Below are 15,049 nucleotides of genomic sequence, written 5' to 3'. Positions count from 1 at the left end.
TGTTCTTTCTCAATCCCCCATGTGTCCCTGATCTGCTCGGATTTAAATCTCTCTAACAGAATGTTCTTGTGCATTGGGCACCATATTGTGTCCTGAAAACATTGAACCTGCCCACTTCCTAAAACTCACATCTGGCCCCAGTCACCTCCACCCTCTGAGCAGAAAATCCCCGAAACACACCCAACGTGAATAAACTGGTTTACCTCATAACGGCTTGTCTTGTCATGAATTCTTTGTTGAGAGACTCAAGGTGTGAGTTCATTACACACAGAGAGAGTATCCCATCCCTATCTGTATTTACTAACAGGCGGCATCTCTCACACCATGTCCAGCTATTCCTACCTGTGCGTCCTGCTGGCCATTATCCCAACAGGTGAGTCTCTCTAGGTTTACTGGCAGATGGCATGTGCGCTTAGTGATGTGCCTGTCTTGTATGCTACGCTGCAGACTATGTTGGTGCTATATAATTGATAAGAATAGTAAAAGGGCAATACACACAATGTCGAGACCGCTCCTTGGTGTTTAGAGTGCTGGAGAGCGAATAACCGTAAACGAGAGTTCCATTTTGTTAACCAGCGTTAGATATTTTGGGGCCCAGAACAAACCATGTCAAAGTGAATTAATGGTGAATTGAGATTTTTAGTCCAATATTGGAAGATTCTCTCTGTGTTGGTGAAGTCGTAGTTACGCACGAAACATCTACCGTTGAGCATATTGGGAGCCTGTTTACGCTGCAATTTGTATTTTATCTGCTTGGGATGAATGAATCGATTTTAAAAATCCCGATGGAATGTGTCCTGCGATGCCGCATTGAATGTTTCCTTTTTCTGCCATGTTTCCAGTCTCTTCCAGTCTCTCAGTTTGAGCTCTCGTCCGTTCTTGCTATTCGTACCCTGTTCTTGCTATTCGTATCATGTTCTTGCTATTCGTACCATGTTCTTGCTATTCGTACCATGTTCTTGCTATTCGTACCATGTTTGTGTTTCTCCTAGTTTGGGTTTATTTTAACCCCTTGTGTTGTCTCTGCTCACTTTGTCCAGTTACAATGACTTTCTCCCTTAGAACTTCCTCCACTTTCTGCTTCAGTAAATATATCTCCCCATTTATTTGCTCTGTTTATATTCTCCCTTGTGTTTGTTCTTTCCCCACTTTATATAATACAATGAGCTGTAATAATACAATAAGCAGTAATAATACAATGAGCTGTAATAATACACTGAGCTGTAATAATACAATGAGCTGTAATAATACACATAGCTGTAATAATACAATAAGCAGTAATAATACAATGAGCTGTAATAATACAATAAGCAGTAATAATACAATGAGCTGTAATAATACACTGAGCTGTAATAATACAATAAGCGGTAATAATACAATAAGCTGTAATAATACACTGAGCTGTAATAATACAATAAGCGGTAATGATACAATAAACTGTAATAATACACTGAGCTGTAATAATACAATAAGTGGTAATAATACAATGAGCTGTAATAATACACTGAGCTGTAATAATACAATAAGCAGTAACAATACAATGAGCTGTACTAATACAATGAGCTGTAATAATACACTGAGCTGTAATAATACAATAAGCGGTAATAATACAATGAGCTGTAATAATACACTGAGCTGTAATAATACAATAAGCGGTAATAATACAATGAGCTGTAATAATACAATGAACTGTAATAATACAAAAAGCTGTAAAACTATAATGAGCTGTATTAATATAATGAGCTGTAATAATACAATGAGCTGTAATAATACAATGAGCTGTAATAATACAATAAGCTGTAATAATATAATAAGCAGTAATAATACAATGAGCTGTAATAATACACTGAGCTGTAATAATACAATAAGCAGTAATAATACAATGAACTGTAATAATACACTGAGCTGTAATAATACACTGAGCTGTAATAATACAATAAGCGGTAATAATACAATGAGCTGTAATAATACAATGAACTGTAATAATACAAAAAGCTGTAAAACTATAGTGAGCTGTAAAAATATAATGAGCTGTAATAATACAATGATCTGTAATAATACACCAAGCTGTAATAATACAATGAGCTGTAATAATACACTGAGCTGTAATAATACAATAAGCGGTAATAATACAATGAGCTGTAATAATACACTGAGCTGTAATAATACAATAAGCGGTAATAATACAATGAGCTGTAATAATACACTGAGCTGTAATAATGCAATAAGCGGTAATAATACAATGAGCTGTAATAATACAATGAACTGTAATAATACAAAAAGCTGTAAAACTATAATGAGCTGTATTAATACAATGAGCTGTAATAATACAATGAGCTGTAATAATACACTGAGCTGTAATAATACAATAAGCGGTAATAATACAATGAGCTGTAATAATATAATAAGCAGTAATAATACAATGAGCTGTAATAATACAATAAGCAGTAATAATACAATGAACTGTAATAATACACTGAGCTGTAATAATGCAATAAGCAGTAATAATACAATGAGCTGTAATAATACAATAAGCAGTAATAATACAATGAGCTGTAATAATACACTGAGCTGTAATAATACAATAAGCGGTAATAATACAATGAGCTGTAATAATACACTGAGCTGTAATAATACAATAAGCGGTAATAATACAATGAGCTGTAATAATACACTGAGCTGTAATAATACAATAAGCGGTAATAATACAATGAGCTGTAATAATACAATAAGCAGTAATAATACAATGAACTGTAATAATACACTAAGCTGTAATAATGCAATAAGCAGTAATAATACAATGAGCTGTAATAATACAATAAGCAGTAATAATACAATGAGCTGTAATAATACACTGAGCTGTAATAATACAATAAGCGGTAATAATACAATGAGCTGTAATAATACACTGAGCTGTAATAATACAATAAGCGGTAATAATACAATGAGCTGTAATAATACACTGAGCTGTAATAATACAATAAGCGGTAATAATACAATGAGCTGTAATAATACAATGAACTGTAATAATACAAAAAGCTGTAAAACTATAATGAGCTGTATTAATATAATGAGCTGTAATAATACAATGTGCTGTAATAATACAAAAAGCTGTAAAACTATAGTGAGCTGTAAAAATATAATGAGCTGTAAAAATACAATGATCTGTAATAATACACCAAGCTGTAATAATATAATAAGCTGTAATAATACACTGAGCTGTAATAATACACTGAGCTGTAATAATGCACTGAGCTGTAATAATACAATAAGCGGTAATAATACAATGAGCTGTAATAATACAATAAGCGGTAATAATACAATGAGCTGTAATAATACACTGAGCTGTAATAATACAATAAGCGGTAATAATACAATGAGCTGTAATAATACAATGAACTGTAATAATACAAAAAGCTGTAAAACTATAGTGAGCTGTAAAAATATAATGAGCTGTAAAAATACAATGATCTGTAATAATACACCAAGCTGTAACAGTACAATAAGTTGTAATAATACAAAAAACTGTAAAAATATAATGAGCTGTATTAATATAATGAGCTGTAATAATATAATGAGCTGTATTAATATAATGAGCTGTAATAATACCCTTAATTGTCTATTAAAAGAAGCTGTTCTGATACAATAAGCTGTTCTGATACAATAAGCTGTAATAATATGATAAGCTGTAAAAATACAGCAGACTGAAGTGGTGATGGTGCTTGGAATGTTCTTTAACATTTTTAATGCTCTCCAACAGTTTTTACAGCATTCTTCAAAAGACATTTCCTTAATCTGTCTTCTGATATTTCCCATAATGCACTAGTGGGATATTTCCCAGCATGCAGTACTAGTATGATATTTCCCAACATGCCCTAGTAGAATCAGCATGCACTGGTATTATGATGTTTCCCAGCATGCACTGGAATAGCCTGTATAAGATCATATGTCTGTAGGTGCCCAAAACAAAATGTTCTGATACAGTTTAATAAAAATTATTAAATTCCCACTGAAAATCAGGTTTATTGTAAAAATGTACAGACTATCAGCTGTTTGCAATGAACAAATCAAACAAAAGCAATTGAAATAGCTCAACACAAAAAATGCATCAAGTGGTTTTCCCAAATTCAACTGAAAATGCAACAAACAATGACTTCTCCATCTCGAAATTATTCAACTCACAACATCAAAAATATGCAAAACAGGTGTTGTCTCAAGCACACGCAACGCAACTAATCGAGGGCTCCATTTGTTGCACCAGGTGCGCTTCAATTGGAGCACTCGAAAAACCCGAACTGGCTGGGGGTTTAACTGCAAATAGAGACAAAGAAAAAAACGAGCCTCTTATATGAAAAAAGGAAACACTCTGGTAGTAAGAAAAAAAAGGGGGGTGGGGGGTAACCCCTAAATGGCGAACATCAAAGTTCAAAAAGAAAAGAAAAAGTCTACCAAAAATGTGTTCCCTTGATGTGAGAGTGTAACTAAAACTTAACTTTTAATCAGTATCTTGAGTATCATAAAAATATGCAAAAGTGAAGAAAAATGTAAAAACAAAATGGAAAGTACAGTCCTCTCTGTTGAGGCAGACCTTCGTTATACAGCAGGAATGTGACACTAGGATCCTAGAAGTGATCAAAATATGCAGTTAATATTAAATACAATGCTGTCCTAGTTGTTAGATTATAAAGGCTTCGAGGGTATAGAGGAAAGGGGAATAATGTCCTAAAGGTATATCTCATATTAAGAGACTAATGTGCCTTTGAGGTCACCCCTTAAGAAAATCCTACTCTGTTATATCGCCTCCCGCTGCAGCCCCAATAGTCTAAGATTCAAACGGATACTAAAATGATACAAAGTATCTAGAGGACTGTGCAACCATATAACGCAAGGAAGCTACTACTCGTATTGTCGGCTGTCTATAGTAAGATTAGTAGTTGATGCTAACACCAAAAGTACAACGAGTGAGCGTCCTGAGCCTCTGACATGCGCGTTTCGCCAGGGTGGCTCATCAGAGGGGAACCAGACACAAATAAGTGGCAGTATTTTAAACGTTAAAATTGTCGGTGATTGGGTGAACACATTTATTGTGTTAGCCAGTGGTAGGGGTGGTGGGGGAGGTTTGTCAATAATGACACCGTTGTAACTAAATTAACCCCTACTACTACGCCTGTGTCTGTAAGTGGATCGGATAGATGTTCATAGACATTCATTTATAATTCCACCTGTAGGAGCACAAAGTAAATATGGAAATGATAAGAAACAAGATAAAATAGATGCTCTCACATTTGGTATTTGTAGGATTTGGACCACAAAGGATACGTTTTGGTTCAGAGTGATGGTTAGTGTTATAATTAATTATAGCCATTATGTTTCATTATGGTTAGTATCTAGGTCAATCTGATTTAATTTTTATAAAGAAACATTATTAGTTATTTAGCAATAGTAGATACTATTGACAAGATGGCATATACTTTAAAGTGACCATGAGAATACCGATAGATAATCTCATGGCCACTAATTGATATAGGTAGAATGTGAGATAAACAGGATAAACAGATAAATGTAACTAAATAATATTGGAATCTCAGACCGTGAGTGTAATGTTCAGGGTATCCATTTTGGTATTGATTTTGCCTTTCGATAGTTGAATGAATCATCATTATAAAGTTTAGTGTAAGGTTAAGCTGCATATTTGCACTGTAGATTGAGGCTTAATGATCGTGAGTGTTGCTAAAGAGAGTAGCACATGAGGTGTCATGGCAGTCTACACATAATACTCTCAATGGAGAAAAATAAAAAAATAAAAATTACTAGGGAAAAGATTAAATCAATAACAAAATTATTAATAATAAAGAAATATATATAATAGTAATGTACCCAGAGTTTGGGTTAACCAATGTTGGTTATGTGGTAAATACCTTTGTCAAACGATATTACAAGTAAGAAGAGCTTATCCCCGTATGAATGGGTAATTGCAATATTTGTATTCCACTTAGTAAAATAAAAAAAAGACAATATTGTTCAATTTTAAAGCTGACTTGTGAGATTATTGGACAATGGAGACTTCTAATACAAGGATCCGCGAAAGGACGACATTTCAAAGTGTTCAATTAGAAATCTACAGTTGTATGTATTTCACATTATATCAAATGGATCTTGTACGTCATTATTTCAACAGCAAATATTTGGTCAGGGATCCAATGAGATTTGTACTACTTAAGAAGAATACAACTAATTATGTTAATCATGGGTGAATGGAGTAAAATTGAATTCTTCGTTCAATCCATGTGGTGCCAACGTTTTTAATTCATGTATCCATCTTTACAGCATTAGATTGAAATTTCCCTTTCCAGTGTTTAGATGAATACGTTCCAGAATTTGGAAAGAGAGGTTAGATGAGTCAGTACTATGAAAATTCCTGACAAGGTATGCCACAGGTGTTGAGTTATTACATTTTGTTATGGAGTTTACGTGCCTAAGAATTCTTCTTTGAAATTCTTAACATTTGACTGCATGTTAGAAATATGGCTAAGTCAAAAGAATGATCTACAAAGTTAAAGGAAGAGATAATCGCTCTTTACAAACAAGGAGCAGGATACAAAAAGATAGCAAAGGCACTAAATGTTCCTAGAGACTCTTGCATAGTTTGCAAATTCCAAGTTGAAGGAACAGTGATTACACTACCTGGACAGGGCAGAAAAAGAAAGCTATTAATAACTGCAACCAGATTTCTGAGAAATCAAGTTGTGAAAAACACGCGACCTGCAGCAAGCCTTAGTGGTAACAGGCATTGAGGTTTTACCAGGTGAGCACAGTAAGGCACATACTGAACGAGAACGTTTCTAAGCCAGAAGTACACCACTACTGACCCAGAAGCACCTTAAAAATCGTCACTAATATGAAAAATCATATAAGCCACAGACGTTTTGGGATTCTGTTGTGTGGAGCCATGAAACAAAACTGTATCTTTTTGGCCCAATGGATGAGCGGTATGTCTGGAGGAAGAAGAATGAAGCATAGAAGAAAGAACACGCTGCCTACAGTTAAGCACGGTGGTGGCTCAGTGATGATCTGGGACACTGGAAACATGCAGCATGTGGAAGGCAAGGTGGATTCATTGAAGTATCAGGATATCCTAGGAGGAAACGTCATGCCATCTGTGAGGAAGCTGAAGCTTGGGCGTCTTTGGACTTTCTCAAATTCCACCAAGGCTTGGTTGCAGAAGAAGTCCTGGAAAATTCTACGGTGGCCATCACAGTCACCTGACTTGAAGCCCATAAAAAAGAATCTCTGGTGGGATTTGAAGAAGGCGGTTGAAGCACACAAACACAAAAAATGTATTGAACTGGAGGTCATTGCTCATGAGCAATGGACAAAGTTTTCTCAGGAATAGTGATGTCGCGAACATAAAATTTTCTGTTCGCAAACGGCGAACGCGAACTTCCGCAAATGTTCGCGAACGGGCGAACCGGGCGAACCGCCATAGACTTCAATAGGCAGGCGAATTTTAAAACCCACAGTGACTCTTTCTGGCCACAATAGTGATGGAAAAGTTGTTTCAAGGGGACTAACACCTGGACTGTGGCATGCCGGAGGGGGATCCAGGGCAAAACTCCCATGGAAAATTACATAGTTGATGCAGAGTCTGGTTTTAATCCATAAAGGGCATAAATCACCTAAAATTCCTAAATTGTTTGGAATAACGTGCTTTAAAACATCAGGTATGATGTTGTATCGATCAGGTAGTGTAAGGGTTATGCCTGCTTCACAGTGACAGACCAAACTCCCCGTTTAACGCACCGCACACAACCGCAAACAGTCCATTTGCACAACCGCAAACTCCCCATTTGCACAAGGTTGGATACCAAGCTAGCCATGTCCCGTTCCTTGTCCTCACTGATGTCATCATTGAAGGTCTCTTCCTCCACCCAGCCACGTACAAAAACCAAAGATCCCCGAAAGGTGACAACAAGCCCCCTGTATTTTTTTTTTTTAAATGTACACTACTGTTACACCAGATATGAGTTGCACTGGTGTGACACTGTGCCCTGGCAGGCCCTGAAACGCACACGTGTGAAGGAAACTGACTGCTATTATTTCACAGTCAAATTTCTAGTTTTTTTTTTTAAATGTACACTACTGTTACACCAGATATGAGTTGCACTGGTGTGACACTGTGCCCTGGCAGGCCCTGAAATGCACACGTGTGAAGGAAACTGACTGCTATTATATTACAGTCAAAAAGTTGTTGTTTTTTTAAATGCAAGCTATTGTGACACCAGATATGAGTGGTGGCACTGGGCAAGTGAGCACATTATACACTGTGAGCCTGACACACACGCTGGCAGACAGGCAACTGCAATTAGATTACACAGGAAAAAAAAAAGCAGACTGATGTTCTAGCCCTTAAAAGGGCTTTTTGGGGTGCTGTCCTTACAGCAGAGATCAGATGAGTCCTTCAGGACTGTAGTGGACACTGAATACACTAGCCTAGCTATCGATTTCCCTTAAATCAGCAGCAGCTACACTGTCCCTCCTCTCACTCCTCTCAGTAAGAATGCAGCTTCCGGGGGGGCGGGGCCTAGCTGTCATGGAGGAAAGACGCCCTTCGTGTGAGCTCCCTCAATATCTCACTTTAAGCAGCTATCAACAAGCGAATTTCACCCCAGAAGGGGATGACCCAGCAATGTTGCTCCTACCTGACCAACCCGACATGCTTAATAGCGGTCAGCAACTCCGCGTGGCAAGTGTGGCCTGGTGCTCACCGGGCGGGAAAGGCGGCCGATCTCCCGATCCTGGGATGCCCAGGAGCAGCTACTTTCCAGCAGGAGCTCCGTTACCCCCTCCTCGGACCGGTGGGGGTTATCCTGGTCCCCCCCTGAGAGGCTGTCTGGAGCTAATGAACGCAAAGAGCACAGCCGCCCAGGCTGACATACTCATCTGCCCCAATATGGCGGCAGCCGCGTGTCCTCCAGGTACCAGCAAATCATGGCAGGATATTGAGTCTAAGCTGGACAGACTCTTTAATCAATTTTGGAAGCAAATAACAAGCAGGAAGCCCCAACAAGCTCCACCACAGCCCCAACAAGCTCCACCACAGCTAAGCGAAGCAGTCCCTATTAAAATCCACCAATGCAAAAGGCGTCAAAGACGGGACCGGAGGCACAAACAGAAATGCAGAGCCTGCCTAACGTCAAGCACTCGCCTCCACCTTAAGCCACCACAATCCAGCACCGGACGTGAAGCACCACCGGGACAGATCCGACCACCGACAAAACAAGCTTCCACCACCTCAAGCTGCGAACCCGGCACTTAGCCAGAGACTTGCATTTGTTGTTCCAGGTATCAGGGACTCCCAGGGTCTGCACCTGGCGCCCAGAAGGGATCGGATGAGCACAAGCAGTAAACAGCAGCCTGCCAAGCATGTCCCACTATAGCCGATCCTCCACACCATGCCTTTGATCACATGAACTGCTCTCTGCACATTAACTAATCGTAAAGTAGCAAGCGTTTAAACATGTCATTATTTCAGCTCCTAAAGAGTTTATTGTCGTAGTTCCTTACATGCCTTTACCTTAACCGTTCATGTATTATGTTATTCACTAGTCTCATCTCATGGGGCGACTCACACTTGATTTATAACTAGTGGTGGCTCTAGCTGCTGATATAAATACACAGTTGATAACGTGCAACAGAGGCGGCTCTAGACTTTATGAGGCCTTAGGCGAAACTCAAACATGAGGCCCCACTAACAAAAAAGTGTCACATATACACATTGATGCACAGTTTACCTGTGTATGTGCCTGAGAGTGTGTCTGACAGAGAGTATCCTTGTGTGTGAGAATGTATGTCTCTGTGAGCATGTTTGCATTTTTGTCTGAGACTGAAGTGTGTTGTGTGTATGGCGGGTGATGGTGTGAGGGGGTGATGGTGAGAGGGAAAGGGGGGTGATGGTGAGAGTGAGCGGGGGTGATGGTGAGAAGGAGGGGGGTTGATGTGAGAGGGAGAGCGGGGTGATGGTGAGAGTAAGCGGGGGTGATGTGAGAAGGAGGGGGGGTGATGTGAGAAGGAGGGGGGTTGATGTGAGAGTGAGGGGGAGTTGATGTGAGAGTGAGGGGGGGTTGATGTGAGAGTGGGGGGGTGATGTGAGAGTGAGAGGGGTGATGTGAGAGTGAGGGGGGTGATGTGAGAGTGAGGGGGGGTGATGTGATGTGAGAAGGAGGGGGTGATGTGAGAAGGAGGGGGGTTGATGGTGAGGGTGGTGAGGGGGTGAGGCTGAGGGTGGTGAGGGGTGAGGCTGAGGTGGTGGGGGTGATGCTGAGGATGGTGAGGGGGTGATGCTGCGGGTGGTTGGGGTGGGGGGGTGATGCTGAGGGTGGTGAGGATGGTGAGGGGGGTTATTCTGAGGGTGGTGAGGGTGGTGATGCTGAGGGTGGTGAGGGAGGGTGATGCTGAGGGTGGTGAGGAAAGGTGATGCTGAGGGGGTGGGGTGGTGAGGCTGAGGGAGGTGAGGGGTGGTGAGGCTGAGGGTGGTGGTGAGGCTGAGGGTGCTGAGGCTTAGGGTGGTGGGGGTGCTGAGGCTGAGGGTTGTGGGGGGTGCTGAGGCTGGTGGGGTGGTGAGGCTGAAGGTGGTTGGGAGGGTGGTGAGGCTGAGGGTATTTGGGAGGGTTGGGAGGCTAAGGGTGGTGGGGTGGTGATGCTGAGGGTGGTGGGGGGTGCTGAGGCTGAGGGTTGTGGGGTGCTGAGGGTGGTGGGGGTGGTGGGAGGGTGGTGAGGCTGAGGGTGGTGGGGAGGGTGGTGAGGCTGAGGGTGATGGGGAGGGTGGTAGGGAGGCTGAGGGTGGTGGGGAGGGTGGTGAGGCTGAGGGTGGTAGGGAGGGTGAGGAGGCTGAGGGTGGTAGGGAGGGTGATGAGGCTGAGGGTGGTGGGGAGGGTGGTGAGGCTGAGGGTGGTGGGGAGGGTGGGGAGGCTGGCTGAGGGTGGTAGGGATGGTGATGAGGCTGAGGGTGGTGGGGAGGGTGGTAGGGAGGCTGAGTGTGGTGGGGGGTGAGAGAGCCTACCTTTAGTCCCTGTTGGTCTAGTGGGCTCCCTGGTGGTCTGGTGGCCACTGCTCCCGGTCTGCAGCTCCGCAGAGCTGCAGACCATGTAATCTCGCAAGACCATCAGAGCGTTGCCGTGGTAACCCGCGGCAACGCTCTGATTGGCCGGTTTTCGCGAGACACATGGTCTGCAGCTCTGCTCACTGTAGAGCTGCAGACCGGTGTCTGCGGTGGCTGGCCGGGCAGCCAGGAGGGGCCTCGCACCCGGCGGCATACCGGGCAAGCCGCCGGGCCCCCTCCTGGTGTCAGGTCCTCGGCCTAAACCGCCTAATTAGAGAGCCGCCTCTGACGTGCAAGCTACACCCTAAACATGACAGCCATCTTTCACAACAATGTACTGCTATATACTCATACCCTCAGTGCAACTAGCCATGATTCAGCCTAGCATGCTCAAATATAACACACGTCTGTCTAAAAAAAAAAGAAAAAATAATCCAAAAAAAAAGAAAAAGAAAAAAGAATGCAGCTTCAGAATTAATCTAAATTGTATGCTGTCTAGGAGGTGGGAAGGTCTGGGAGGGAGGGTCTGCTGCTGATTGGCTAGAATGTGTCTGCTGACTGTGAGGTACAGGGTCAAAGTTTACTCAATGATGACGAATAGGGGCGGACCGAACATTGCATATGTTCGCCATCCGTGGCGAACGCGAACAAGCTATGTTCACCAGGAACTATTCGCCAGCGAGCCGTTCGGGACATCACTACTCAGGAACGCTGCCAGAAGCTGGCGTTTGGCTATGCATCTCGTTTGCAGCAGGTCATAACAGCAAAGGGTGCTCTGCTAAGTACTAAAGATGGTTACAATGAAGGGGTTACATTATTTTGAGATTGGGAAAGTCATTATAAGTTGCATTTTCAGTTGAATTTGTAGAAACCACTTGAAGCAACCGTTGTGTTAAACTATTGCCATTGTTTGATTTGTTCTTTGCAAACAGCTGAAAGTCTGTCAATTTTGACAATAAACCTGATTTTCAATGAGGTTGAGTACTTTTGATTACAGCTGTACTACTACTGATGTTAGATAAATAGTAAAAATACTATGAATAGTAGTAATTATTAAAGATTAACTCATATATATCTCCTGATCCTGCACTGTATAGTGATAGAGTATACACTGTCTATTAATACAGATATATATATATACTATCCTAGCAACCTACTTGTCTACCCTACCCTTAGCTTTTGTGTCACTATACACCACTCCCTCTTGCATGTAAGCTCATTGAGCAGGGCCTCAATCCCTCTGTTTCGGTAGGAGTAGAAGCAGGAACGTCTCTGGTTTGAACGGGAGTTGTATTCCGGTGCATTTCCTTGCCAAAGCTGCCACCTCTTGCCAGTATGTAATGAGCAGTGCCACCAGGTGTGCAACGTCGTTCCTTTGTAAGTGTGGCATCTCCAACAGGTGTCTGATACGTTAGGGAAGCTTTGTTTGAGGCACGTAGGGACCAGGTACCACTGGGATAGGATTTTGCGCGATAGTTCGACATGGAACATGCATAGCGTCATAAGTTTTTGGGCCTTAAATATTTCCCTCCATTGAGAGTCTGTCAGTTTGTGTGTGAGATCCTTTTCCCATGCTTTCGTGAATTTGAGGGATTCGATATGTGGTTTAGAGTGTTCGGAGGCGTAGATTATGGGGATGAGTTTCTTAGGCGGCTTGAGCTGCAAACTTATCTTCTCCACTTCTGTCAGGTGTGGACTTGATGGCTTTGGAGCCACTGCCATTGGTATCAGTTTTATCCATGAGTGAAGTTGCATATAAGAGAAGCGGGCTATAGTAGGCAGATTGAACTCTGTTTGGAGGTCTGTGAGTGGTTTGAGGTTGGAGTCTTGTAAGAGTTGAGACAAAGTATATAGCTAGGCCCAGAGGAGGCGGGCTGAAAGCTAGCCGGATAGGAGGCATGTGTGGGTGTGGTGGGTGTGGCTGTAAAATGGGTGTGGCATTTAGGTTAAGGGTTTGGGTGGGGTTGTATAAATAACGGACATTTTGTCCCCTTCACCTCAGCCATCTTAAAATAACGGCAAGGTGACAATCTCTTTCCTATCATTGTGTTGCTTTGCTTACCCCACGGCCAGAAGCATGGATATTGACGGAATCCTTGCTGCTCTTCGGGCTGAGGCCCTCCAGGACGGTGGCCGGCACCTGCAGGCCCAGCTGGTAAGGCTGCAGGGTGCCTCCCTGGTAGCTGCTCCCTCTGTCGGCAGCCAGGGTACTCCGCGCCGCCGGGCGCGTCCTCCTACCCGTTATAGCCCCTCGCGGGAGGGTCGGGTGAGGGGTAGGAGCAGGAGCCCCGTTGCCGGCCCGCGCGCCAGGTCCCCCGCGGCCGCGGGCGGCAACGTGTCAGTGCAGCCTGTCGCCTCCTCCCCGAGGCGGTCTAGAGCTACCCGTGCGGCTGCCGCTTCTCGGGGAGGTGATGGCCATCCCGCGCCGGTTCCTGCTCCTGTGATCTCGCGGGCCTCCAGGAGGTCGTCCGCGAGATCACTCTCCAGCTCAACGATGGCGACAACCCGAGCACCTGACAGGCGCTCGGCTCATGGTGGATCCCAGGCGGAGCGCGAGCAAGTGAGGTCGGCGGCCGGCTCTTCTTCAGGAGTGGTGAGTAGGCCGCGAGGCGGCAGGGCAACCAGTAGGGGGTTGGGGGGTTCGGGGGGTCGGGGTATGGAGCCAGGTCCGGCTACTCGTGGGCACAGCCCCCCCCCTTATCATCCTCCCCGCTCTGTCTCCCCTGGCCCGGCCACTACCACACTCCCATCAGCCTCATCCGTTCAACAGGCACTTCCATCATCTTCATCCGGCCAGCATGCACTCCCATCATCCTCATCCGGCCAGCATGCACTCCCATCATCCTCAGCCGGACAGCATGCACTCCCATCAACCTCATCCGTTCATCTTGCATTCTCATCATCCTCAGCCGCCCATCAAGCTCTTCCAACACTATCTCCTGCCCATCCTACCCCCCTTGGCCCCCTCCCTATGGGTCTGATGCCCTCTGCATCTGCCCCGCCATTACCCATGGCCCATGCTGCCCCCTCTGGGGCTCCTTCTGCCATGCCAGTTTTACACACAGTCTTTACCACTTCTGCGGGTCCCCAGTTACCTGGGTTGGGTGGGCAGGGTTCTTTTTCACCTGTCCTGTCTTCACAGGTCACCCCTGGTCGGCTGACAAGTCGGTCCCCCGATGCTGTGACTGGTGCAGTGCTTCCTGCGGTCGCAGTTCCCTTGGGGCCGTTGCAGCCTGGTGGGCATGTTGAAGTCCCGCTACTACCTGCCAATTCAGCTCCTGCAGGTGAGTACTCTGGTATAACGGGGTCGGGTTTGGGGGGCGCTGGCGCAGGGGAGGTGCAAGAATTGGGTTCTGTACTCCAGGCTATGAAGCAGGTTTTGCTAACCCTTGAGCGGGGTTATCGCCCCGGGGCTTCCCCCCCGGTGTCGTTAGATAACCAACTTCGGGCGGGTTGGGCAGGTTCCGCAGGGTCTGATCCTTCTGCAGTCGCGGCGCCAATGCCCGCTAATATAACACAGGCCCCCATCCCCTCAACCTCGGCGTTACTGCCGGTGACGCCGGAATCTGCACTGGGCACGGCCGGGGACGCCGCTGCTCTCTCGGGTTTGGGGGTTGCTCCGGCTGCGCACGGTGCGGCGTACATGTGCTGGTCAGGCCCTCTGGGCCTCCATCTCACGCCGGAATTGCGCGCCAAAATAGACAAGGGGGAATTTGTTGAAATTTTTTCTCTCCTCCCTATGGAAGATCTTCCCCGGGTTGACGCTGACGCTAAAGAGTCCGAAAAGGACAAAGAAAAGTTTCGGTACCGGAAGATTCCGAAAACTTTCGGAAACTGGATCCGAGCCTTTTCGATCTTAGCCAGCGTGATAGGTGAGAAGACTCCCGCCAAATGTTCTTCCCTATTCTGCTACCAGGACGTCATATGGACCGCTTGTCGGGTGTACGGCGG

At 44.4% G+C, this 15,049-nt stretch overlaps 1 protein-coding gene across 1 annotated transcript in view; it reads left to right on the top strand.

Annotated features, from left to right (window-relative positions):
* Positions 1-324: 324 nt before the first annotated feature.
* Positions 325-15,049, top strand: part of LOC134607677 (phospholipase A2 inhibitor NAI-like) — a 66,284-nt gene continuing 51,559 nt past the window's right edge. Inside the window, exon 1 of the mRNA XM_063450219.1 lies at positions 325-373. Coding sequence (XP_063306289.1) covers positions 325-373 — 49 coding nt within the window. The remainder of the gene's footprint in view (positions 374-15,049) is intronic.

The sequence above is a fragment of the Pelobates fuscus genome, chromosome 4 (assembly GCF_036172605.1).
Source record: "Pelobates fuscus isolate aPelFus1 chromosome 4, aPelFus1.pri, whole genome shotgun sequence".
In the NCBI taxonomy this organism is placed as follows: Eukaryota; Metazoa; Chordata; class Amphibia; order Anura; family Pelobatidae; genus Pelobates; species Pelobates fuscus.
The sequence above is the reverse complement of the archived record's forward strand: the minus strand, read 5'-3'. Positions and strand labels throughout refer to the sequence as shown.